Genomic DNA, 25455 nt, shown 5'->3' with positions numbered 1-25455 from the left:
ATCTTCAACCAGACTTTAATTTAGGAAACATTGTTAAGACGTTTACAGATGATGCTGAAATTGGTAGTAGAGTCAACAGTGAAGATGGTCATCTAAGATTATAAAGGGATTTTGATCAATTGGGCCAATCAGCTGAGGATAAATTTAGGTGAATGTGAGATATTGTATTTTAGGAAAGCAAAGAAGGACGGGACTTCTATGGTTAATGATAGGGTCCAGGGCAGTGTTGTCAAACAGAGAGATCTAGGAGTTCAGATACATAGTTCTTTAAAAGTTGCATCACAGATAGACAGATGGTTAAGAAGGCACTTAGCACACTTGCCTTCATTGTTCAGGCCATTGAATATAGGAGTTAGCATGTCATGTGGAGGTTGTAAAAGGCATTGATGAGGCCACATTTGGACTACTGCGTACAGTTCTGGTCAACTTGCTATAGGAATGAGACTATTAAATTGGAGAGGATTCAGAAAAGATTTACCAGGATGTTGCTGAGACTGGAGGGGTTGATTTATAGAAGAAGATGGATAGTCTGGGACTATTTTCATTAAAGTGTAGGAGATTGAGGGGTAACATTATGGAGGTTTATAAAATCATGAGGGGAATAAAATCATGAGGGTCAAAAGCAAAGGTCTTTTCCCTAGGGTGAGTGAGTTAAAAACTAGGTGAGACGAAAAAGATTTTAAAAAGACCTGAGAGGCAACATTTTCACAGAGAGTGTGATTTGTATGTGGAAGGGTGGAGGCTGGTACTGTTCCAACATTTAAAAGACATTTGGAATGGGACATGAATAGGAAAACATTTAGAAGGATATGGACCAAAAGCAGGCAAGTGAAACTAATTCAGTTTGAGAAACTTGGTCGGCATTGATGAATTGGACCAAAGAGTCTGTTTCTGTGCTGTAAGACCCTATGATCCTGTGGCTCTAGAAGGATAAAGGCAGCAAATACATGGAAACACCACCACCAGCAAGTTTCCCTCCAAGCCACACACGATCCTGACTTGGAAATACATCACTGTTCCTTCAGGATCGTTGGGTCAAATCCCAGAATACCCTCTGTAAGGGCATTGTGAGTCAACTCACAGCACATAGACTGCAGTGGTTCAAGAATGCAGCTCACCACCACCTTCTTAAGGGCAATAGGAACAAGCAATAAATGCTTATCCAGCTAACAACATATGTGTATTAAAAAAGTATTCCAGTTCCAAATATCCCAATTTCTACAGTTCATAAATTTTCAAAACCAAAAATTATTGTAACTCATATCAAGTTCCATTCACCCATCACCCATTGTGCTCATTGGGCTTATGGGGTCTCCTCTGGCTTCTATCAAAGGTACAACCCTGGTTTTCAAATCCCTTTATGGCTTTGCAACTCCCTAGTTCTGTAATCTCCTCCATCACCACAATGCTCTGAGAGCTCGGTGTACTTTGAATTATGGCCTCCCCATGGTACCTGCCTCTTCAACTGCTGGACAGCTGAATGTCCTCCCTAAATGTCTGCATCCCTCTCCTGTTCTCTACAATGCGATTTCAAATCTCCTTTGCCTCCGCTGAGCTTCTGGTCACCTCCCCCTATCCCATTAAATGGCCTGGTGTCAAATGTTTCTGGATAACTGTTCCTGTAATTGATCTTGGGATATTTTAAACCTGCTATATGAATACAAGATTCTGTTGTAGCTGAGTGAGAACCATACAAGAAAGATTTCCCATCACCATCCAAAGTGACTGCTCATTGTTAAGGTGTTAATTCCAATGAAAGAAAGTCAATTTTTTGTGAATTATTTTTGTTCACTTTCCACACAAGAGTGATGTTGGCTCTGATTTGAACTCTGGCTGGAATGAGAAGGTGAGTTGGAAAGTATTTGGAATATGGGAAAAAAAATGGGTGGCACAGTGGTTAGCACTGCTGCCTCGCAGCGCCAAAGACCCGGGTTCAATTCCTGCCTCAGGCGACTCTCTGTGTGGAATTTGCACATTCTCCCAGTGTTTGTGTGGGTTTCCTCCAGGTGCTCCGGTTTCCTCCCACAATTGCCCCTAGTGTTAGGTGAAGGGTTAAATGTAGGGGAATGGGTCTGGGTGGGTTGCGCTTCGATGGGTCGGTGTAGACTTGTTGGGCCGTTGGGCCGAAGGGCCTGTAATCTAATCTAATAAAACCTGTGGGTTATTTTAAAACAATGGCTTGACTAGACTCTCCCTGTTTCACAACCAAGGAAGTAATGTTACTCAATGCTGTCAATGTCAAGACCAGACAACAGGATAACCAATTTACCAATAATAGATAAACAAATGGTAATGAGAAAAAAAAAGTAACTAAGTAGTTTTATTCATGATTACTGAAAGTTACATGTTGGCCCAAATACCTTCCTCTTTTCACAAAGTGCCGTGCTAGTTTCTGCAATTCAGTTATGGAGTTGGATGGGGCATCAGTTTAACTTCTCATTCCAAAAAATGGCATCATCAACAGTGCAGCATAAACTCAGTTCTGCCTTCCATTGAGACACAAAGACTATGGACTCAAATGTGGTCTTGAACCCCCAACCTTCAGACTCATGGGGCAAGATGCTGTCCACTGAGTCAGGGCTAACCACTGATAAACAACATATGAAAATTGCTGTTGATTTGAAATCATTAAACAATCAAGCCAGTTTAATTCTCAATTCTCCTGAGCTTTCTGTATTTGGCAAGTAAGTAAACACCTCTTAATGTGTGGAGCAATACTCTTCAAAATGGAATACCATAATCCGATTTTAGAAATTGGACTTGGTTTCCAGGACAGAATGTTTGTGAAGGCACACTTGCAATTTCCTTACACATTATTTTTGGATTATCAAAATTGTCATCAATTTATCAAGTAAATTAGCAACTTAATTCCTTGAAATGTGTGAAAAGAACTTTATCACAAGCACAGTATGATAACCTGAATCTTTACCACAAAGTTTCTGTTTTACAAAATGAGCAGGAAGAGGATTATGGCACAATGATCGGTGGCTTTTATCGTTGACAGAATAGAGACAGGAATATGCAATTAGCCAAAAAAATGAAGCATAGTGGAACTGAAAAGTATGTTGTGATTCACCAGCTGGCCAACATTCCATTTTGAAAAATGTCATTGTTAGGTGCCTAGAGGATCAGCAGGCACCTCTTTAAGTAAGAGAGCCATGGCTACATTTCCATCACCCTAAGGCGATTCAGTCTGTCCCATTCACTGGCTTGATTGCTGTAGCTCTTACAAATTTATTTCCCTTAGGTTTCCATGCAATTTCACATGCTTATATTTCGTGACTCAATCATGTGTTAGTTACAAGTAAATAAATGAGTGAACAGCATGAGTAAGTCTCTTAGCTCCATGAGCCTACTCTATGAACACCACTGTGGATATCCTTACACCCCAAGTTAATTTACCACTGTTCATTTTTAGTGGTTCTGGTGAAATCCTCAAACTCCTTCTCATAGGTTTAAGGTGACAGTGGAAAGATTTAAAAGCGACTCGAGAGGCAACCTTTTCACACAGAGGGTGGTGTGTGTATGGAGGCTGTGGTAGTGGTGGATACAATTATTACATTTAACAGACATTTGGACAGCAACAAGAATAGGAAAGGTTTAGAGGGATACAGGTCAAGATGGGCTGAAAAGCTTGTCTCTGTGCTGTGTACCTGTATGACTATGACTATAACAACACTGTTATGTATCATAGCTTGCAGGAGTTCAAGAATGCTGCTCACTCCCACCTTCTCCAGAGTAATTCAGGATGGAAGATAAAAACTGGCCCAGCCTTCAACAGCAATATTCCATAAAGATATTTTAAAGAGTAGATGATCCGATTTCAGTATCAACTCAACATTCTTTCTTACTCCCAATGGCCTTCACAACTTGCTTAACAAAAATCCATTGACTTCTGGTTTTACAATATTCAAAGACACACAATTTTTCAAAACTTCCTCAATTGTGGATCTGGAAATGTTCTATCAGATTGGGAAACAGCAAATGCATCTCTCGTATTCAAGAGAGGACGAGTACAAAAAAAGGAGGGAACTGGAGGCTGATTATCCTAACATCTATCATTGAGAAAATGTTTGAATCTATTTCTAAAGAGATTGTATGTCAGCACTTGAAAAACCTGAGCACAGTCCTGAAGAAGCAATTTGATTTCGTGAAAGAGAACCAATGTGATAGTAAAAATACTTCTTGAGAAAATAGCGAGCAAAGTAGGCAAAAAGAAACATGTAGATACGTTGTAGTTAGATTTACAAAATGACAAATCAAATGTTACTGCAAAAACTTTGAGGTTATGGTGCAGTGGCCACATATTAGATTGGGGTAGGATCGGTTTGTTTAACGAGAAAGCAACAATAAGTATAAATGAATTATTTTCAGATGAGAAAGCTGGAACTAATGGAGTGTAATTTTAGTCTCGGGATCTCAACTGTTTACAATCTACATCGATGACTTAGATGAATAGATGATTGCAATGTATGATGGCTAAATTAGCTGAAAGCATAATGATAGATAGGAAAGCAAGTTGTGAAGAAGATCTAAAGAGACTGCAAAGAATATAGGCAGTTTAAAACATAGGCAAAAATGTGAAACTAGAATATAATTATTATCTTTGGTCAGAAGAATAGAGAAGTAGACTATTATTTAAATGTATAGTGATTGCCAAACCTTGAGGTTCAGGGGGCCTGGTTTTCTGATATCATAAGATTTAGTGCACAGGTTCAGGAAATAATTAGGAGGGCAAACAGAACATTATAGTTTTTGTTTTGCAAAGAAAGTGGAACATAAAAGTAGGGCATCTAGCTACACTTGTACAAGGCAATCATAAGATCATATCTGGAGTCCAAATCCAGTTTTGGTCCTCGTACCTAAGGGATATAAGAAGCAGTTCAGAGAAGGTTGACTTCATTCTTTGGATGAGGATGTTCCCTGACCAGGAAAGATTGGGCCTGTACCATTGGAGATTTGAAGAATGAGAGATGATATTGTTGAAACATACATGATTCTAAGAGGACTTGACAAGATGAAGGTGAAAAGAATAGTCTCCTTTATAGCAGAGAAGGGCTCAAAGGGCTCAATACAATTCTTATGCTTGCAGCATGATGAAAATTGTGATACATATATATATTATTTTTGGAATCGGAACTTTAGAATAGTGACAGGTGATGGTTACTACCATGAGGGGTTTTCCTTAAAAAAAAGACAAGGTCAGATAGTCCTTCTGGAATGGGGATGATCTCCAGCATTTTGTCAGAAAGCAGTTGACTGTGGACACCTGTGATGTGAATAGAAAGATATTTATACCCTGATATCTGTAACAGGCAAGGTAAATATATAAGGTAAGGTCAATATAGAAGGCCATTGGCTTGGTTTTCAGTTGAGAAGAAAATGGGGTGCACAAGTTTTATTTATTCAGTTCAAAAAGCATCAGAGTTGAGTAGAAAAGCAAAGTTAGCTCCCCTTCTAAAAGACTGTCAGGGTATTTCAGGGAACAATTTATCTTAGTAGAAGGGTTTAGTTGGTAGAACTTCCAAATCTTGAGAATTTGGTTAGAAATCTGCAGCTTATCAGAACTGAGAAAGTTTAGGCTACCACGTTTGTGGGAAATTCATGTCAGTAGATCTGGAAATAACAAACTAAACTGTCTCCACAGTACATGAAGAAGAAACAGTATGTTCAGTGAGTAGGGGTGTGATTTCTCTAGACTTGAGTCTCTAAATGAATCTTGCTGGAAAACAAATGATTGAGCATTGTTTGCTGTGTGTTCCAGATTTTGCCACCTGAGTTTTGTACTTATATAGCTATTGTTTGCTCTTGAATTGGCTGTTCTGTGGAATAACATCTGTTCTGTTCTTAAAGAATATCTGCTACGTCATGTGAATATACCTCAGTGGATAACCACTACGCTAACTAACTGAACCTAAAATCTAAACACATAACCTATTAAGGCTGGTTTCACTCTGGGATCTGATTCAGCCAAGACTACCATCAGCTAGCATCATGAAAGAATATAATTAACTGTATTTTCTCTATTTGTGAATCTCACAAATGTCAGGAGTGAAGCAGCCTGGGGGGGGGCGGGGCGGGGTGAGGATGACATTACTTTGTGATATTTAAAGAAATCACCAGATGTTTTCAGGTAATTTGCAGGCTAATTTATTTCAGCTGTTGTATGTTTGTTTCAGTTTGTGGAGACTCTCAGTGTCAGAACTCACTTTAACTATTTAAAAAGAAATGCTGTGGTTCTGTTCACCGAGCTGGGAGTTTGTGTTGCAGACGTTTCGCCCCCTGTCTAGGTGACATCCTCAGTGCTTGGGAGCCTCCTGTGAAGCGCTTCTATGATCTTTCCTCCGCCATTTATAGTGGTTTGAATCTGCCGCTTCAGGTTGTCAGTTCCAGATGTCCGTTGCAGTGGTCCGAATATTGGGTCCAGGTCGATGTGCTTATTGATTGAATCTGTGGATGAGTGCCATGCCTCTAGGAATTCCCTGGCTGTTCTCTGTTTGGCTTGTCCTATAATAGTAGTCTTGTCCCAGTCGAATTCATGTTGCTTGTCATCTGAGTGTGTGGCTACTAAGGATAGCTGGTCGTGTAATTTCGTGGCTAGTTGGTGTTCATGGATGCGGATCGTTAGCTGTCTTCCTGTTTGTCCTATGTAGTGCAGGACAAACAGGAAGACAGCTAACGGTCCGCATCCATGAACACCAACTAGCCACAAAATTACACGACCAGCTATCCTTAGTAGCCACACACTCAGATGACAAGCAACATGAATTCGACTGGGACAACATCACTATTATAGGACAAGCCAAACAGAGAACAGCCAGGGAATTCCTAGAGGCATGGCACTAAACCACAGATTCAATCAATAAGCACATCGACCTGGACCCAATATACCGGCCACTGCAACGGAAAACGGACAGCTGGAACTGACAACTGGAAGTGGCAGATACAAATCACTGTAAATGCCGGAGGAAAGATCACAGAAATGCTTCACAGGAAGCTCCCAAGCACTGAGGATGTCACCTAGACAGGGGGCGAAACGTCTGCAACACAAATTCCCAGCTTGGTGAACAGAACCACAACAACAAGCACCCGAGCTACAAATCTTCGCACAAATTTAAAAAGAAAATTGTGGCTCAACCTACAGAAGATTTCTGACAGGGTATTGGCAAACCACTATGAAAAAATTCAAACCTGGAATAATATCAAGGGGATCTGGTTCTGTTCCCATGTTCTTCAAATAGGAAATGTTTTTATTTCAAATCAACTTGCCTTAGTTTCGAATTTCTCAAAGCTTTACATGTGAGAATTTTATTATTCTATCCAGACTGTGACTGTATTGTTTTTGAACCACCACCCTTTAATAACCATTGATTCCAAAGAAAATCTGGAATTAAGAGTCAAAATGATGACCATGAGTTCACCATCAATTGTTGGAAAAATCCATGTGGTTCACTAATGTGCTTCAGGGAAGGAAACTCCCATCCTTACCTGGTCTGGCCTACATGTGACTCCAGACCTACAGCAATGTGGTTAACTCTGAACAGCCAACTGAGCAATTGGAAATGGGCAACAAATGCTGGCCTAGCCAGTAATGCCCTCATCCCACCAATTAATAGAAAAAACATTCCCAAAGCTACCAATAATCTGAAAACTTCAATCAACCCAATCACCAACAGGGCTCCCTTTCTATCTCACAAATCTTCAACTTAGCATATTAGTTGCTTTGTAAAGTTCTTTAATTTACAATAAAGTTTTGAATTTCCCTGTGCCAACGCCATCTCATACCTGTCCTCAAGCGCTCTTCCACCTGCACCAGCAGTTACCCCCACATCCCCATAACCCCAAAGAATGCAGTCACGGGAGGTAGCTGTACTTTCATCATGAGACGGGTACAGTCGGCAATATTACAAAACTCTGACTGGAGTGGGATCTGGCTGAAGAATTTGTTGTTTTAGCTGTGGTGAGGCTATTCTTGCCCTGCCTGCCATTGCCAGTCTGATACTTATAACTGCACCAAGAGAGCTGTAGTGAAACAAGCTTTTTAAACATGGCCTCTGCTTCACACCATGGTGTGTTTGACCACCCACAATGCACCTTTTTAAAGATGCTATCCTCTCCCATACAAACAAGGAACAGGAGGAGGCCATTCATCCCTTCCAGCCTGTACTGTAATCCAATAAAGATCACAGCTGATCTGATTGTAACTTCAAGTGTGCATTCCCATCTACCTAACCAAGGATCTATTCATCTCCGCCCTGCAACAGAAAACTAATCTCCGGTTTCAAAATACAACTCTCAATTATCTGTATTTCAGGATAATAAACAAATTGCAAAATGTGTATGACACAAACTCGGGGAGAAAGAGACCCAAATTGCTTCATAGATGTCAAAATAATGCTGTGAGTGATACAAAAATGACAGGAAAACAATAATTTCACTGGAAATGTCAGCCAAAAATAAAGAAGTAAACTGATAAAATGAAAATCTTTGCAAGGATCTGAAATTACAAAAGAATACAAGGAACCGAGTGGATGTTTTGCTGATTACTCAGATAAAGATTGTCATCATTTTGAAAGCATAGTTATTTGTGTAGCTTGCAGCAGTCAGCCGAATGACACACAATGGCTTAAAAAAATTGCAACAAAGACAGGGCATGTATTAAAATAAGATAATTAGTTTGAAGAAATCTGTAGGAAATAGCCTGTCATTTTAGAATAGAGAAAATTTTTTAAAAAGCAACAGTTCTTACTTCCGTTGTCGTGGATTGTGAAGTTAGGATTGGTAGCAGCCTCAGGTGACAATCTGAAGTGAAATTGTGGTGTAGTAGGTGGCATGTCTTTATCCTCTGCGCTGATCGTCATAATGATCTGAAAAGACCACAGCAGAGGGAAATAACTAATCACGCATTATGGTGATCCTGAATCCATATGTAACAGAAAAATTAAATGTCTTTCAATCCCACACAATAAAACAGAAACTGTATTCTCTCCTGTTTGCATGCAGACAAAAGCAGGTGGGTCATAATGCTAGGAACATTGTCAATGTTTAGGAGGGTCATGTGCCTGGGGGAACTTGAAACAGAAAAAAAATTCACATTGAGCATTTAAAAGCCAGCCTGTGTATAAACATCCAGAAATGTATCAAGATATAAATACAATCAGATATATGTGCACCCTGAGCTACTTGGCTGTTGCATTGCAGCATGAGAGAGATTTTGGACTGCGTTTACCTCAATGTTATTAGAAGAGTTAGATACAGTTCTTAGGGCTACAGGGATCAGAGGGTGTATAGAAAGCAGGAACAGGGAATTGCATTCGATGATCAGCCTTGATCATATTGAATAGAGACACAAAAAAACTGCAGATGCTGGAATGCAAGACAGACAAGCAGGAGGCTGGAAGAGCACAGCAAGCCAGGCACCATCAGGGTGGGGAAGTCAACATTTTGGGTATAACCCTTCTTCAGGACTGAGGGTGTAAGTGAAGACAGTTAGAAGGTACAACATTCATCCATCCCCACTTCACCACCCTGTCTCCCCACACCTGCAACTCCCCTTACACCCTCAGTCCTGAAGAAGGGTTACACCCGAAACGTTGACTTCTCCACCTCCTGATGCGGTCTGGCTTGCTGTGTTCTTCCAGCTTCCTGCTTATTTACATGATCACATTGAAAGGCACAGCAGGCTTGAAGGGCTGAATGGCCTATTCCTGCTCGTATTTTCTTTTCCAATGTGCTGTTGACTGACTCCTGTCTTATGAGTGTTTCTCCAGCAAGTAACGAACACAAACTAAATATTCTGCAATTTCTTCTAAGATTGGGGAAGCACTTAAATCTTTCTTCATTTTTTTCTTAACTTTCTTGTCCAACAAACTTTAGTTTTGTTTGGGCAAACTCAGCAGGTCTGGCAGCATCTGTAGAGAGAAAAACAGCGTTAACATTTCAAGTCAAGTGACTCTTCTTCAGTTTACAGATGCTTCTAGACCTGAACGGTTTCTCCAGCAGTTTCTCTGTTTGTATCACAAAATGCACTAAACTTGGAGCTTGTAAAACAATTCCTCCTCATGGCTTTGAATTCTTAGACAATTGACAGAAGGGTTGTTTCTCGCTCACAGACAGGTTCAGGAACAGTCATCGGTCAGGGCCAAGAAAAATGGATATATTTAAGATATGTAAGACAAAGGGTCTACCATGATCAGTCATGGAGTGCCCTGGAGCACTGGTTAATCAGTTTCATGGCAGATACCCCCTCATCAACTCAATTAGAGAGTGAATGGTGGTTTTATTGAAATATGTAACAGATTTAAAAATCTTTGGTGGGGTAGATGATGAGAGATGATGCCCAATGACTGGAGAGCACAGAACTTGGAGACTTAAGTTAAGTAGGTCAGATATTGTGAAATGAGCTGAGAAAAACATTTCCTAACAGTGCAGTATGTAACTTTGGAAATCTCTAACCTGGAGCATTGTGGATGTTCAATCAATGCACATCAGGACTGAGATCATTATATTTTTGGGTGTTAAAATTATGAAGGATATCGGAATAGAACAGGAAAGTGGACTGGAGGTAAAACATCAAACATGATCTTATTAAATGGAAGAGCAAGGTTGGCATGTAGCACTGACCTTGGGCACTGGCAACACTAAATTTAGCTCTCTTCAGAATGACAAAAGCAAACATCAATGAAACATTGCCACTGGTCTCTGGCAGTCCCTGGATGCCAGATTCAGGAGCATCAGTCCTAGTTCAACAAGTTATAGGAATAAACAACTGTTTGTGAAGCACTTCACTTCTAAGTGCTCAAAGTGGTATGGTGTGCATCAATAAAATAATGAAGTAGAAAATTACAGGTACACCTTGCCCTGGCTGTGTTGCTCAGCATGGCGTTTTTGAGGAACTCTTGGTTATTTGCTGTGCAGGTGGTCCAAGCTCACTCTCCACATGTCAGGTACCTGAAAACAATTAATTACCTATTCTCCTGCTGGCTTCTCCCTTAGCATAAATGAGCATAAATATCACTCTCTCCAGGGTTGCTGCTTATCTACTTTTGTGGTTGCAGTTCAGGATCAGGAAAGGCCCAAACTTTTGATGAAACCTCAATCTGATAGAAATTCTGTCTATTGTAATTATTAGGAAATATTCTGAACCTTAATAGACTTTATCTGGACCTGTGCCACAGTTTTCAACATTTTCTCAGATGTCCATCATTCAATATTAATACCTCTTACAGAGCACTCAAGCTGAAAAAAAACATTGAACACAGTTCTTGACGTTGACTTCAGTATAAATACCGAAGTACTTTTATTATCACAATTTTTTTTGCATCCCCACAGGTCAACCTGCCTTTCCCAAATAGAATGTCAAATGTATGTATTTGTAATTCAAAAGCTTATCCTGAAACAAAGACTTTGCAAAATTAAGTCGTACTGAAGTATTGCAAATGAATAGATGATGAACCTCTTCAAAACTAGCCATTGTTTATCATTTGAAGTTGACTTACAAAATGTACACTGAGGAGCTATGTAGGTGAAATTCCTCTTGTGGAAATCTTTACTGAAAAGATGAGCTGAGTTGATAATTGCAATGCATGCATTATATCCATAGCAACTTTCTCTGGAGAATTACAGGCAAGAGAGAATTCACTGTTGACACTGGGCAGATACTCAATGTAATCGTTTGTTTCTGTGGAGATCTTTAACTCTGAATGGGACAGTGTGACTTATTAACGATTAAAGTGACCAGTGAACAGGGCCATCCAAGATGTCTTATTTGTTTAGTTATTGCTTTGCATGCTCTAAATGTTCAAGCATGCCTAATCTTTATCATGGATGTTTTGATATACCTAATTTTATCCGCTATCTGCAAAATAAGCAGAGTTTAACTATTAACTCTGTGGGTCGCAGTGTGGCTCAGTGGTTAGCACTGCTGCCTCATAGTGCCAGGGACCCAGATTCAATAACAGCCTCAGGTGACTGGCTGGCTGGTGTTTGAATATTCTCCCCAAATGGGTTTGCATCAGCTGCTCCAGTTTCATTCCACAGTCCAAAGATGTGCATGTTAGGTGGTTTGGCCATGCAAAATTGCCCGTAGAATGCAGGGATGTGCAGGTCGGTGACTTGGCCATGCAAAGTTGCCTGTAGAATGCAGGGATATGCAGGCTGGTGGATTAGTTACAGGAAATGCAGCGTCCAAGGGACAGGATAGGGATCTGGGTCTGGGTGGGAGGTTCTTCAGAGGGTCAGCACAGACTTGATGGGCTGAGTGGCATCTTTCTACACTTGCAAGGATTCTGTGAATAAGGCCTTTAAGAGTATTGGGGAAAGTTTCACCACTGGTAAGGTGAAACTTTCCGATTTCAAGGAAAAATGACGGCTAAGTAGTGAAGATAATAAAAAATGAAATGAACTATAGTTACCATACAATACACTGATGTATAGATAAAGTGCTTACTTTGAAACCATCTGCAAACCTAGCTAGGAGTAGATTGCATAATAAAAATTGCAATTTGGAATGACTGTCCAATCGATAAGAGTTTCACCAGATACCGGACTTACGTTCAGGCGATGACTGATTATCTCCAGCCTCAGACATTACAGTTACTGCATTGTTTCTCACCTTCAGAGAACAATATTCTGGTGCAAGGCCGAACTATAATCCCCTCAAAAACAACATTTTAACAACCTGGAGCACCATCTAGTGTCAGGGTTTACAATCTGTTTATAAATCCTTTGTTTGGCTTTCACATGTTATACAGCTTTGGACTGTCAGTTTTTCCAAAAATGTATTTATTATTTCAAATTATCTTTTTATTAATTGGTCCACAAGTCAGAAAAGGCAATTAGGATATTGAACATTATATTGGACCTTGCTTTTCGGGTGACGAAAAAGATGGAGCATAAAATCAAGATTAATTTGATCTAGTAGATTTTTTCCACTCAGGAATGAATGAAATTACCCCTGTAGTATATATTCTATGTTTATTGTCAGTGATACCTGGAATTTATCCACTTTTTTCATTCATTGTGCAATGCATCTCACAATATCCAATACTATCAGAGCTTTAAATCAAGTAGTCAAAACACAAAATAATTACAGCGGGTGCCTGTATTAATTGTAGGAATGCAAGTATTGGAGGTGGAATCTAATGTGATCTAGTCATGTTGCAACCAGTATCAGGACATATATATCATATATGTTACCATGCATTAATGTTAAATATTTGAAGAAGTAGTATCAAAGTGATCAGCAGGTTACATTGAAGAATTATGAAGTGAAATTGAGCTGTAAGACATTGCAGATTATGTACAATTATTATAATATATTATTGAAGACAAATGCAACATCACAATTCTATGAAATGTCATGTTTTAGTAAAGATGTTCACCGATTTTTAAATATAAAGACTTATTTTTCAAATACAAGGTCAAGGAATTTCACATCTCCTCAGAATGTCATTTACCTGGTATTTTCATGCAGCACATCAACAAACAATTGATTGATTGTTTTGGAAAATTGCAATTGTGTCTACATTCAAAGAGGTGGTAGAAAAGTCACAGAAAGGTGAAACCTTCTTAAAATACTCTTCTGTATTGAAGAAAAGGCCCCAGATTTGCTCTATCGGTAAGTATTCTAAGTAGCCAATTTCAATTGTTTATCCATATGGTTAATCAGAGATCTGAGGAGGGATTAGTTTGGGATTAGTTCGGCATGGACTGGTTGCACCGAAGGGTCTATTTCTGTGCTGTATGTATGGAACGAGCTGCCTGAGGAAGTGGTGGAAACTGGTACAATTACAACATTTAGATACCATCTGGATGGGTATGTGAATAGGAAGAGTTTAGAGGATATGGGCCAAATTCTGGCAAATAGTGTTAGATTAATTTAGGATATCTGCTCAGCCTGAACGAGTTGGACCGAAGGCTCTGTTTCCACATTATACAACTCTATGACTTTTTGACTGTCTAATATATTAACTCCTCTCTTTTCCACTCCTACTTATTCTTTCCATTTGGTTGAAAGCTGTAGTTGGTTGTCAGGGCAAGAGTAGGTACAAGCAACTGAGAGCCACAAATAAAAAAAGGCAAGAATTGCCATAAAATGTGACCATTAATAAGTCCTAAATTCGCTTCCTGTTGTTAATTATTCACCTTTTTCTCCCAGCCCCCTGCACTCTCAATATGTCACTGCACATAGCAGACTGACATGATACGTCAGACCCTTGTCCTTATGAAAGCAACAGCAACAGAACTAGTCAGAACTGATTCAGATTTCCATCAATATCACCTGTAGGAATTTCCTTAGAGCAGTTAAATAATCAGCCATTGAAATATCAACGTCCATGAGATTGAAATCAAGTTTACCACAGGGTTACCATTAAAAGTGTGGCAAAGTTATAGTGATTGAATGACATCAACTTGCAGGAAATTCCTGGCCTTGCCTTACTTACAATTAATATGACAAAGCAAAATAATAATACAGTGCCCATTGTCCCTTTTTACATTTTGTTTTTAAATTCATTCAAGACTATACCTGGCCAGTCTTTGCATTTTCACACATCATGGTCTCGTAAGGCACTGAGAATTCTGGTGCATATTCATTAACATCTAAAACTTGAATGGTCACAGGGACTTTGCTAACCAGATCAGGGTTGCCTGTAAGAAAAGAAAACAAGCAAATATATTTTCTTAGAAAGACAGTGACATCAATGACAACGAATGAATGCACATTTATAACGAGAGGTAGAGAAAATTCTGAGATTACTGAATCCACTAATGACTTAATTAGTTGTCAGTCAGGATTCTGGACTAGAATTTCTAATTCCAAATGCTATTTGGCTTCGCAACCAGCTGTTGCACAAAAGATATATTTTCCTGTTCTTGTATCACAGTGCTTCGGGTAATTTACCTTCACATATCTGCAGAAGTTATCTAAAAAAACTAGAACGTGAGATGACAAATTTCTTGAACTTAAGCAAGTTCCTGACGAAAGTGCTTAGATGCTAAGGCTAAAATTTGCTGCATAAGAATTCTAATGTGGATGATCACATTATTAATATTAATTTCTATTCTCTAACTTAGATTGCACACTAGAAATTTAAGCCCCTTTCTACATTTGGGACTCATCCACAAATACTGGGAACATTGGCCTTCAAGTGATAAAGATGTAGATTAAAGAATCCTACTCAATACATTAACCCATCTTTACAATCTGACCATAACTCTAAGAGCACAACGCTATTGAAGAGTAAGACTGATCTGAAACAAATAATTTCAAACAGTGCCGAATATTGACGGGATGAGGAAGAGGTTTGTTTAGATCAATATCAAACCTTTTCAGCAAAACATAGAAAATAGGAGGAGGAATAGGCCATTCATTGCTTTGAGACTTATCCTCATTCAATATAATCATGGCTGATCATCCAGCTCAGTTCCCTGTTCCTGCTTTCTCCTCATACCCTTAGCCCTAAGAACAATATCTAACTCCTTCTTGCAAACATTGAATGTTTTGACCTTAGCCACGGTCTGTGGTAGTGAATGCCACAGACTCCCCAGTGTCTGGGTGAAGACTTTCTCTTTGTCTTAGTCCAAAATGGCCTACCCTGTATCCTTACTTATCCCTAATTGTAACAACTGGTTCTGGACACCCTGGTTATCTGGAAAATCTTTACTGTATTTACCCTGTCTAGGCTAACTCATAAGATGACAAGATAAAAAGAATACATTGTGTACAGCTAGGAATTTTATGATAAATATTCTGCATATCCCACAGGTTACCTGTTGCATTAATTTTCTCCCATTCCTTCCTTTGTTTAAGGTTCTCACTTTTCACGATGTTGCAGTTTCACTGGATGGTCATAACTTTCATCACACCTCAAACTGCAGTTCAACTTTCTACACTGAAGAGAACACAATCTAATATTTTATTGATTCATGGGCCAATATTTGTTACCCACGGACAGATAAGAGTGAGTCCCATCGCTGGGAGTCTGGGGTTACATTCAGACTGGATCTGGTAAGAACTGTACCTTCCCTTCCCTAAAGAATAGGTCAATTTTTACAACAATAGGCAATGGTTACATCATTGCCCTTAAAGTAGTTGTTAATTCTAGATTTTCATTGAATTCAAATTTCACTGTCTTCCCTTGTGAGATTGGCACCCGTGCCTCAGAAGTTTAGCCCAGGGGTTTGGATTACCAGAATACTATAATGACTGCTAACCACAATTTATAATATGAACATTGCAGCCCAGCAGAATTCTGTTGAATCTGCATTGCACAATGCTCTGAGGCTGATACCTTTTGTCTTAAAATACAAATTCCAATACTAAGTACAATCGCACCAGATGGTGTTTGACCATGGCACTGTCAGGAAATTCCCATTGTAACTGAACATATGTTTAAGGACTTTAGTTCCCACATGAGTTATGAACGTTCAGCTGAGCCAATTCCTCTAAAGAGCAGAAATACTACTTTCCTGCTAGTCGAGGAGCAGAATCAGTATTCATGAACTTCCTCAGACTTCACACTTCGCATTATCCAACTTTCACACCTCATATTCCGCAATTTCACTGACCATCTTCTTAGTTTCATTGATATCTTGAACTACATAATCTATTCATGTTGTCAAAAGCACAAACAACACCTGCCACCTGGTATTGATAGTTCAACAACAATATCACAAATTTGCATTTATATACTACCCATAATGTTGAAAAATGTCACAACAACTTGCAGTTCTATTCTGCCTTTAATGTAGTAATCTATCAAATAATCTATCAAAACAAATTGAACTGTCAAATAAGACACAGCACCACATGAAGGGATATAAAAGTAGCTGATCAAAAACTGGGCCAAACAGGGAGATTTTAAGGACAAATTTAAAAGAGGGAATGAGGAGAGAAGAGGAGAAGTTGACAAACTTAAGGAAGGAATCCCAGAACTTAGGGTCCAGGTACAAGCAAGCAGATTCAAAAACTGCTGATCAATTATAAACAAAAATAGAAATTACTGGAAAAGCTCAGCAGGTATGGCAGCATGTATGGAGAGAAATCAGAATTAATACTTCAGGTTGAGTGATCCTTCCTCAGAACAGCAATCAAAACCTCTTGTCTGTACATTAATCATAAAATGAATATTGAAAACATCCATGTGTCAGTGAAGTGGGGCACAGCAGTCTGTGACAACTCATCTGCTTTATGTTTTGTGTCTGGTCAAATTTGACTTGTCATGCAATGTACATATATAAGTTTTAAGAATGAAGTTTACTTTTGAAGAAAAAAGTATTGTACAACAATTAAAATGAATGATGGTTGAAAGCCCAGAATAGGAAGTGAGCCAGGACCTTGGAGGACAGTAGGAACCTTGGAGGACAGTAGGGACCTTGGAGGATTGTAGGGACCTTGGAGGACGGTAGGGACCTTGGAGGATTGTAGGGACCTTGGAAGACGGTAGGGACCTTGGAGGACAGTAGAGACCTTGGAGGATTGTAGGGACCTTGGAGGATTGTAGGGACCTTGGAGGACAGTAGGGACCTTGGAGGACAGTAGGGACCTTGGAGGACGGTAGGGACCTTGGAGGACAGTAGGGACCTTGGAGGATTGTAGGGACCTTGGAGGACGGTAGGGACCTTGGAGGATTGTAGGGACCTTGGAAGACGGTAGGGACCTTGGAGGACAGTAGAGACCTTGGAGGATTGTAGGGACCTTGGAGGACAGTAGGGACCTTGGAGGACAGTAGGGACCTTGGAGGACGGTAGGGACCTTGGAGGACAGTAGGGACCTTGGAGGACGGTAGGAACCTTGGAGGACGGTAGGAACCTTGGAAGATGGTAGGGACCTTGGAGGACAGTAGGGACCTTGGAGGACGGTAGGAACCTTGGAAGACGGTAGGGACCTTGGAGGACAGTAGGGACCTTGGAGGACGGTAGGGACCTTGGAGGACAGTAGGGACCTTGGAGGATTGTAGGCACCTTGGAGGACAGTAGGGACCTTGGAGGACAGTAGGGACCTTGGAGGATTGTAGGGACCTTGGAAGACGGTAGGGACCTTGGAGGATTGTAGGGACCTTGGAGGACAGTAGGGACCTTGGAGGACTGTAGGGACCTTGGAGGACAGTAGGGACCTTGGAGGACGGTAGGGACCTTGGAGGACAGTAGGGACCTTGGAGGACGGTAGGAACCTTGGAGGACGGTAGGAACCTTGGAAGATGGTAGGGACCTTGGAGGACAGTAGGGACCTTGGAGGACGGTAGGAACCTTGGAAGATGGTAGGGACCTTGGAGGACAGTAGGGACCTTGGAGGACGGTAGGGACCTTGGAGGACGGTAGGGACCTTGGAGGACAGTAGGGACCTTGGAGGATTGTAGGCACCTTGGAGGACAGTAGGGACCTTGGAGGACAGTAGGGACCTTGGAGGACAGTAGGGACCTTGGAGGACTGTAGGGACCTTGGAGGACAGTAGGATTTGCAGCAAGCTACAGAAATACAGAGAAGCAAGGCCATGGAGACATTTCAAGTGAGGATATGAATCTTCAATTTTCACCAAACCAAGAACAAACATTGGTGAATGAGTACCGGTTGATAGTTAGATGGAACTTAGTGCCAGTTAGGATGTGGACAGCAGAGTTTTAGAAATATAGTCAGCTCTGATATAATGCAATAGTCCCATTCTTGTGCAATCTTGCGTTATAAGAAAATTACGCAATAGCTGTACCACTTAAACTAAACGGGCTGGAATCGCGTTATAGCCAACACAGGTAAGGAAAGTTTGTGTTCTACAAATTATGGTCTAAGTTTTTCAGTCTCGTTAAAGCCAATTTGTGTTGAAGAAATACGTGTTACAGCGGAACCAACTCTAGAAAAACAAAATGTCAGAGAAGCTCAGCAGGCCCGGATGGGACCTGTGCAGAGAGAAACAGAGTTTCTGAAGTGCTCTTTTTCAGATGTTGGGACATGTGAATCTTACCACAAGAGGATGGGAATATCTGAGTTTATGGACAATAAATAGGAGACTGAAAGGTTAACTGCAAATAAACAGGGAGGCGTTAAGGAGTTGGACGTACACAGTCTTGGGGATAGCACTGAGATGTGCTCAAAAGGCCAGTGTGGAATCAATTATGACACCAACGTTACACACAGCCTAGCTCAGGCTAAGGCAATTGCCAGCAGGGCAGAAGGAGCTGATGGGTGAACAGTGGGGTGGGGAAGGGGGACTGGTGGTAGTAACTGAAGACAATCACTTCAGCCTACCTACTGGAGGAAGTGCCCGGCCATCTTGGACGGGGATGTCAGATAAGCAAAGTGACAATGTAGAGATAGTGAGGGTAGTGAGGGAAGTGATGGTGAGGTAGAGCCAGACATCGTCAGTATACACTGGAAATTTGGCATTGTTCACTCAGATAATGTTACCAGGAAATAGTGTGTCGATAAGAAATGGGAAAGAACCAATAACAAATCTTTGGAGGACACCAGGTGGTTTAGGAACAGGGCAGGAAGTCATTGCAGGTAATTATCTGGCTATGATAAGATTGATAAGAATCCTTACAGTGTGGAAACAGGCCCTTTGGTCCAACAAGTCCACACTGACCCTCCAAAGAACAACCCACCCAGACTCATTCCCCTGCTCTAAATTGACCTCTGACTAATGCACCTAACCAACACACCCCTGAATACTATGGCAATTTAGTATGGCCAATTCACCTAACCTGCACATCTTTGGACTGTAGGAGGAAACTGGAGCACCCAGAGGCAACCCACACAGACACAGGAAAAAAAGCAAACTTCACACAGACCTTGGAATCAAACCTGGATTCCTGGGGCTGTGAGGCAGCAGTGCTAACCACTAAGCCATCATGCTACCCCAAAAGTAAGAATGATGGTTTATTCAACTGCATCAGCAAGGCAGCAGTTAGGTTAAAATATGGTCAAAATGAAAATCAGGCCAAAGAACATTATATAAGAAGGGTGACTATAAGCTTGCTCCAAGTTATATTTTTGAAAGAGTCTGAAAAGAGGAAGAGAAAAATGGAGGGACACAAAAGTTTCAGGAAGAAATGTCAGAATTTGGATCCTAGATCCCTGAAATTACAGCCCTCCACAACTCTGAAGAAAAGTGAATCAGTAGAGGGGTATGACGTGTATGTTACAATGAAGACTATAACATTTGCCATTCTGCCCATTGAATCTGCTCCATCATTCAATGAAATCATGACTGATTTATTCAGCCATAACTCCACTTTAAATTTGGAAATCCTGTATGTCGTTGAGCTGCAGGAAGTCTTGGAGATAGGAAAGCATTTTGATACAAGCACCAAAATTTTGTAGCATTGCATCGTGGGATGCCCAAGTAGGTCATTAAGTGGAGAGATGATAAATGAGTTTGAATCAATGTGGCTTCAGATATGTTCAACTGAGTTTCACACAGTCACATGCTGAAACTCACCATCTGCTTTGACCTCAATTGGAATTCCCAAATCTGCATTACTGAAGCTGTCTTTGCAAATTTGAGCTTCCTCTATTTCTGTAATGTTCTATTATTAACTCTTAACACTTTAATAGAGGCATGAAACAAGACTAGAATTATTTCTATTTCTGGGAATGCTCTCAGGTTTCTGAAAATAATGCAACTACCTGATAGACACGACTGGCCTCCACCTCCTCTGTCATAGCTGTTCACTGTATTGTTTCTAATTTATTGATAATCTACTAAGATGAATCCACCTGTGAAATGGTTTCTCTTGTTCTTTGAATTTTTAATTCTACATTGAATTCTGCACTTTCACTGTTACCCAAATAGTGCCATAGAGTCATAGAGATGTACAGCATGGAACTTCGGTCCAACCCATCCATGCTGGCCAGATATTAAAACCCAAAACTAATCCTACCTGCTAGCACTCTGCCCATCTCCTTCCAAACCCTTCCTATTCATATACCCATCCAAATGCCTTTTAAATGTTGCAATTATACCAGCCTCCACCACTTCCTCTGGCAGCTCATTCCTACATGTACTACCCTCTGTGTGAAAAGGTTGCCCCTTAGGTCTCTTTTATGTCTTTCCTCTCTCACTCTAAACCTATGCCCTCTAGTTCTGGACTCCCCACCCGAGAGAAAAGACTTTGTCTATTTACCCTATCTATGCCCCTCATAATTTTGTAAACCTCTATAAGGTCACCCCTCAGCTTCCGATGCTCCAGGGAAAACAGGGAAAACAGCACCAGCCTATTCAGCTTCTCTCTATAACTCAAACCTTTTAACCATGGCAACATGCTTGTAAATCTTTTCTGAATCCTTTCACAACATCCTTCCTATAGGTGAGTTTTGGCAATAATCAACAGCATGTAAATGATCACTATGGGACGAGCTTTTGATTTCGGACTTTAATAAAAGTCAAATTTCATCATCCACCACAGCGAGGTTTAGACCCATGTGCTGAGAATATTTGTGTGAGTTCTGGATTACTGTACCACTAAGTCACTGCCACTCCCATATTGTTGCTGCATGGAAACGCAGAGGCAATACTGAGCATTATTTGTTTATGAGTTATTAATTAAAAAGATTTGGAGGGGCCGGTGTTGGATTGGGGTGGACAAAGTTGAAAATCACACAACACCAGGTTATACTCCAACAGGTTTATTTGGAAGCACTATCTTTCAATGTAGTGCCTCAGAACAACCATCTGATGAAGGAGCGTTGCTCTGAAAGCTAGTGCTTCCAAATAAACCTGTTGGACTATAACCTGGTGTTGTGTGATTTTTAACTTTTTAAAAAGAAACACAAAGCTTTTCTCCAATTATCAACAGTTTTTTATGACTTTCTCTGTGCAGATGTGTACCAGCATCGGGCTTATGAAATTTATTTTTAAAAGTCTGAAACAGCAGCAGCAACCTTGCAGGAACTATTACAGACACAACGGAACAGCATTGAGATGAGGATTCATAGTTGTTAATGATTATGCCCCGATGATCTACATGGCTTCTTTAGTTCTTGCTTTTGTTTGCTTTACCACCCTCAGTAACAACCCCCCACTCCCTCAGTGATGAACAAACTTTCACGCTCAACTCAAAAGACCTTCAATCCATGCAGCAGCATGCAATGTGAGACCAACAAGAGAGGGAGCTACAACAAAAAAAAGAAGTCGAAGGTTGTTGTAAATTGAGCGAAAGAGGAGCATGCTTTCCATTCAGGCTCACAGTTGTGTGAAATTGCAGCAAAATTTATGAGTTTTTTTTAAAGAAAGCTGATTAATTGAGAAGGCCATAGAACTACGATGGCCAGTTATATAATCAGAAACACTGCAAATCTTCACATGCATTCCCTGTGGGACAAAATGTACTTGTTTTGTCTGTTGTCTAAAATGAGAGAAATCAACTTCATTCACCAAACCATGTTCGGACCCTGATAATGAGGTTGCCTTAATGGATGTGTGGGCAGTTGCATTGTATTTCCATTGTGGGGAAAGGAGAAACAACATGGAACAAGATTCAGCTTTATGGACAAAAAGAATACTTCAAATGACGCACAGCAAGTTTGTGCTATTTTAAAGATACCCGTTGAAAATAAAACAATATAAACACATGGTACATTTTGAAAATGTCAGTATCACACATTATTCCACGGATGGAAAAAGAGCAGGTTGTAACTCTGTCTCACATATATTCAGACACACTGCTAATGTTAGATTTAAATTCAATCAACTACCACTAGATGGAGGACAACGTATATATTGGTGTGGAAAGATGTTCACAAAAAACTCAACCAGAAAATGCAGCAGTCTGCAGAGTCAAATGTCATTTATAGAGGGAACAGCACACACATTTTCTGGGTAAATGAACAATGCTCTAACTTACTGGAGAATCACTTAACACAAAAACAATAATATCATTAATTTTGCTTTCCTTATGATCTTGCAAAGGCTTCCTCCCCAGTAATAGTCAATGTGCACCTTAAAAGCTGGGCTAATTTTGCTGATGTCGGGTTTGATTGCCAATTCCTTCATATCCTGTCCACGTGATGGCCAGGAATCACAGAGGATTGGCGTTAGAGGCACTAGTTTTGTTGGAATGTACTGTTATGCATGTACCCAATGAAGCTCCCCGTGTCAAAATGCCATGGCCTAGAATTTACTGCAATTGTAGGTAGAGTTTGAATTGAATTGAATTCAATAGCTTAATGGTCACATGTGCACAAAGAGGACAGCAAAAAGTTTATCTCACCACGTATAGCTCCATCCCAGATACAGAGAACCTAGGTGCAATCCTTAGTTACAGAAAAGAGAAATGAGGAATAAAAAGTAACATTCCAGCTACACGCAGTATGGCCATAGGGCAGAAAAAAGAGTAAAGTTAATAAAACAAACATCACAGTTTCTCTACAAAGGCTCTCCACAGCAGACCAGCACAGGGGGCCACCCCCATGGTCTGACCGCTGGCTGTGGTAACGCTCCGCACTGCGGCCTTACTGCCACGCCCTGCACTGGGGCCTTACTGCCACACTCTACTCTGGGCCACTGGTCACCAATCTCCCTGTTTCAGAGTCTGGGGCAAGGCTGTCTGAGGCTGAGAGAAGGGACAGAAGGGAGAGTAGGGAGGACACCAGCAAATAAAATGCAAAAGAAGTTACCATAGTTCCAGAGGACCAAGGGGCTGCTCTTTCATGGTAGAGAGTGAAAGAGAGAGAGAGAGAGAGAGAGAGAGATAAATAGATAGATGCTGGTCGTGGTTTAACCTGAGTGTCACTCTGCCTCAGGTGAGGTGCGGGGCAAGAGGTTGAGAAGGACGGTCCTTCATGGTACCCTCAAGAATTTTTTTTGTTGTTTTGTTTTTTTTTCTTTTGCACAGGTGTGTAAATTTCTATTCAATTTCCACCATCAGGAAGAAAGGAAACACCCAATTGGCCAGTGACAAGCAGTCCCCATCTCAGAGGGCAATGCTGCATGCACTCAAGAATTTATTGGAACCAATGAACAAACAGTCCCTGTTGTAAGTGAGACTTAACCTTTGTCCAGTGGAGATTATGGGTAACAGATGAGGTCGCTACACAGCTGTTGGGAACTGGTTAAACTATTCAAGTGATGGGATATCACTTACCTGATTAGATTGAAGGATTGAGAAATGCACATTGCCAGCTTCGAGATGGGATTGTGGACACAAGTGAAAGAATTCAACGTCAAATTGGCTACAGAAATAATGTTAGTATTGTTTCATTGGATTAATAAAGAGATTAGGTCTTGACGGAATAGAACTCCACACTTATAATACATAATTTTCAATGACAGAGGGATGGAATAACTGTAGTGATAACTATTATGGAGAAGGTATTTAGATTGAAAAGGACAAGGCTTAATTTGAAAGGTGGATGTCAGTCACATCAATAGTGATGTTCAGCATCTGCATATCTTTTGATGATGAAGCTACTCTTTTTTTGTGATGATAATAGTGCATTATTCTCACTCAGAGGGAAATGTCTGGATTTCTGCACGTTTCCCACACCTGCTCCTTGCTGAAATCGTTCTACTGTTTGCATTCAAGTAGCACAGAACATTGTTCATCTCACGGTCAGTTTGATGGCAAATCAAGAGCTAAAGGCACTCATGAAAATGTCACTGTGTCACTCCCATAGAACACCATAATGTGAGACATGACATTCAAGCGTACCAGCTGATGGCTTTATGCTCTTACACTGAAATCAGACAACACAAAGTAAGAAATGAAAATCCCTAGCCTACCTTCACCAAGAGACCAATTGAAAGTTTGCAAATTAGTTAGAAACACATCAATCGTCAGCCTGGGCTGGAACTTGCTGCTCTGCCTTGATTAAAATTTATTCACAGATTGTGGGTGTCACTGGCAAGGACAATGTTCATTACCAAATGACTAATTTCGAGAGGGTATGTGGTGAGTTGCTCTCTTGAATCCAACTGAGCAGTTTGCTAATCCATTTCAGTCATACACATGTGGGTTTGGAGTCACATGTAGCCAGACTAGCTAAAGATGGCTAATTCACTCCCATAAAGAGCATTAGTGAACAAGCTGCATTTTTTATGTATGAGCCCATTGGTTTCCTTGTTACTATTTATTGATGCACATGTTTTATTTGCAGGCTAACTTAATGAATTGAATTATGAATTTCCTAGCTTCTAGTCAGCATGTGAACACATTTGGCCCATAAATTATTGATCTAACACAATCAGCAATATGTTATTGTCCCTTTTATGGTATAACATGGAAAACATATAGGGTAAGGGCTGGAATTCCTCCAAATTGGATTTGTTCAGAACAGATAGGTTCCCTGAATTTGTAAACCAAGATGAAAGATAAAACCTCTACTTTCCAAAGGTCCGTTTAGAGCCCACCTGAAAACTTAACAACGAGGAGCAGGAGGAGGCAGTTCAGCCCCTCGAGCCTGCTCTGTCATTTAATACAACCCTGGCTGATCTCATCTGGGCCTCAACTCCATTGTCTTGCC

The 25455-nt window shown here is 40.5% G+C and overlaps 1 protein-coding gene across 3 annotated transcripts in view; it reads right to left on the bottom strand.

The window, feature by feature from the left end:
• Nucleotides 1-25455, bottom strand: part of LOC132832348 (cadherin-12-like) — a 649932-nt gene that overhangs the window by 20248 nt on the left and 604229 nt on the right. For all 3 annotated transcript variants that reach the window (XM_060850281.1, XM_060850282.1, XM_060850283.1), the window contains 2 exons: nt 14528-14649; nt 8750-8867 (listed from right to left, as the gene is read on the bottom strand). In XM_060850281.1, coding sequence (XP_060706264.1) covers nt 8750-8867; nt 14528-14649 — 240 coding nt within the window. The remainder of the gene's footprint in view (nt 1-8749; nt 8868-14527; nt 14650-25455) is intronic.

Source organism: Hemiscyllium ocellatum, chromosome 34 (genome assembly GCF_020745735.1).
Source record: "Hemiscyllium ocellatum isolate sHemOce1 chromosome 34, sHemOce1.pat.X.cur, whole genome shotgun sequence".
Lineage (NCBI taxonomy): Eukaryota > Metazoa > Chordata > Chondrichthyes > Orectolobiformes > Hemiscylliidae > Hemiscyllium > Hemiscyllium ocellatum.
This window is presented reverse-complemented; position numbering and strand designations above follow the sequence as displayed.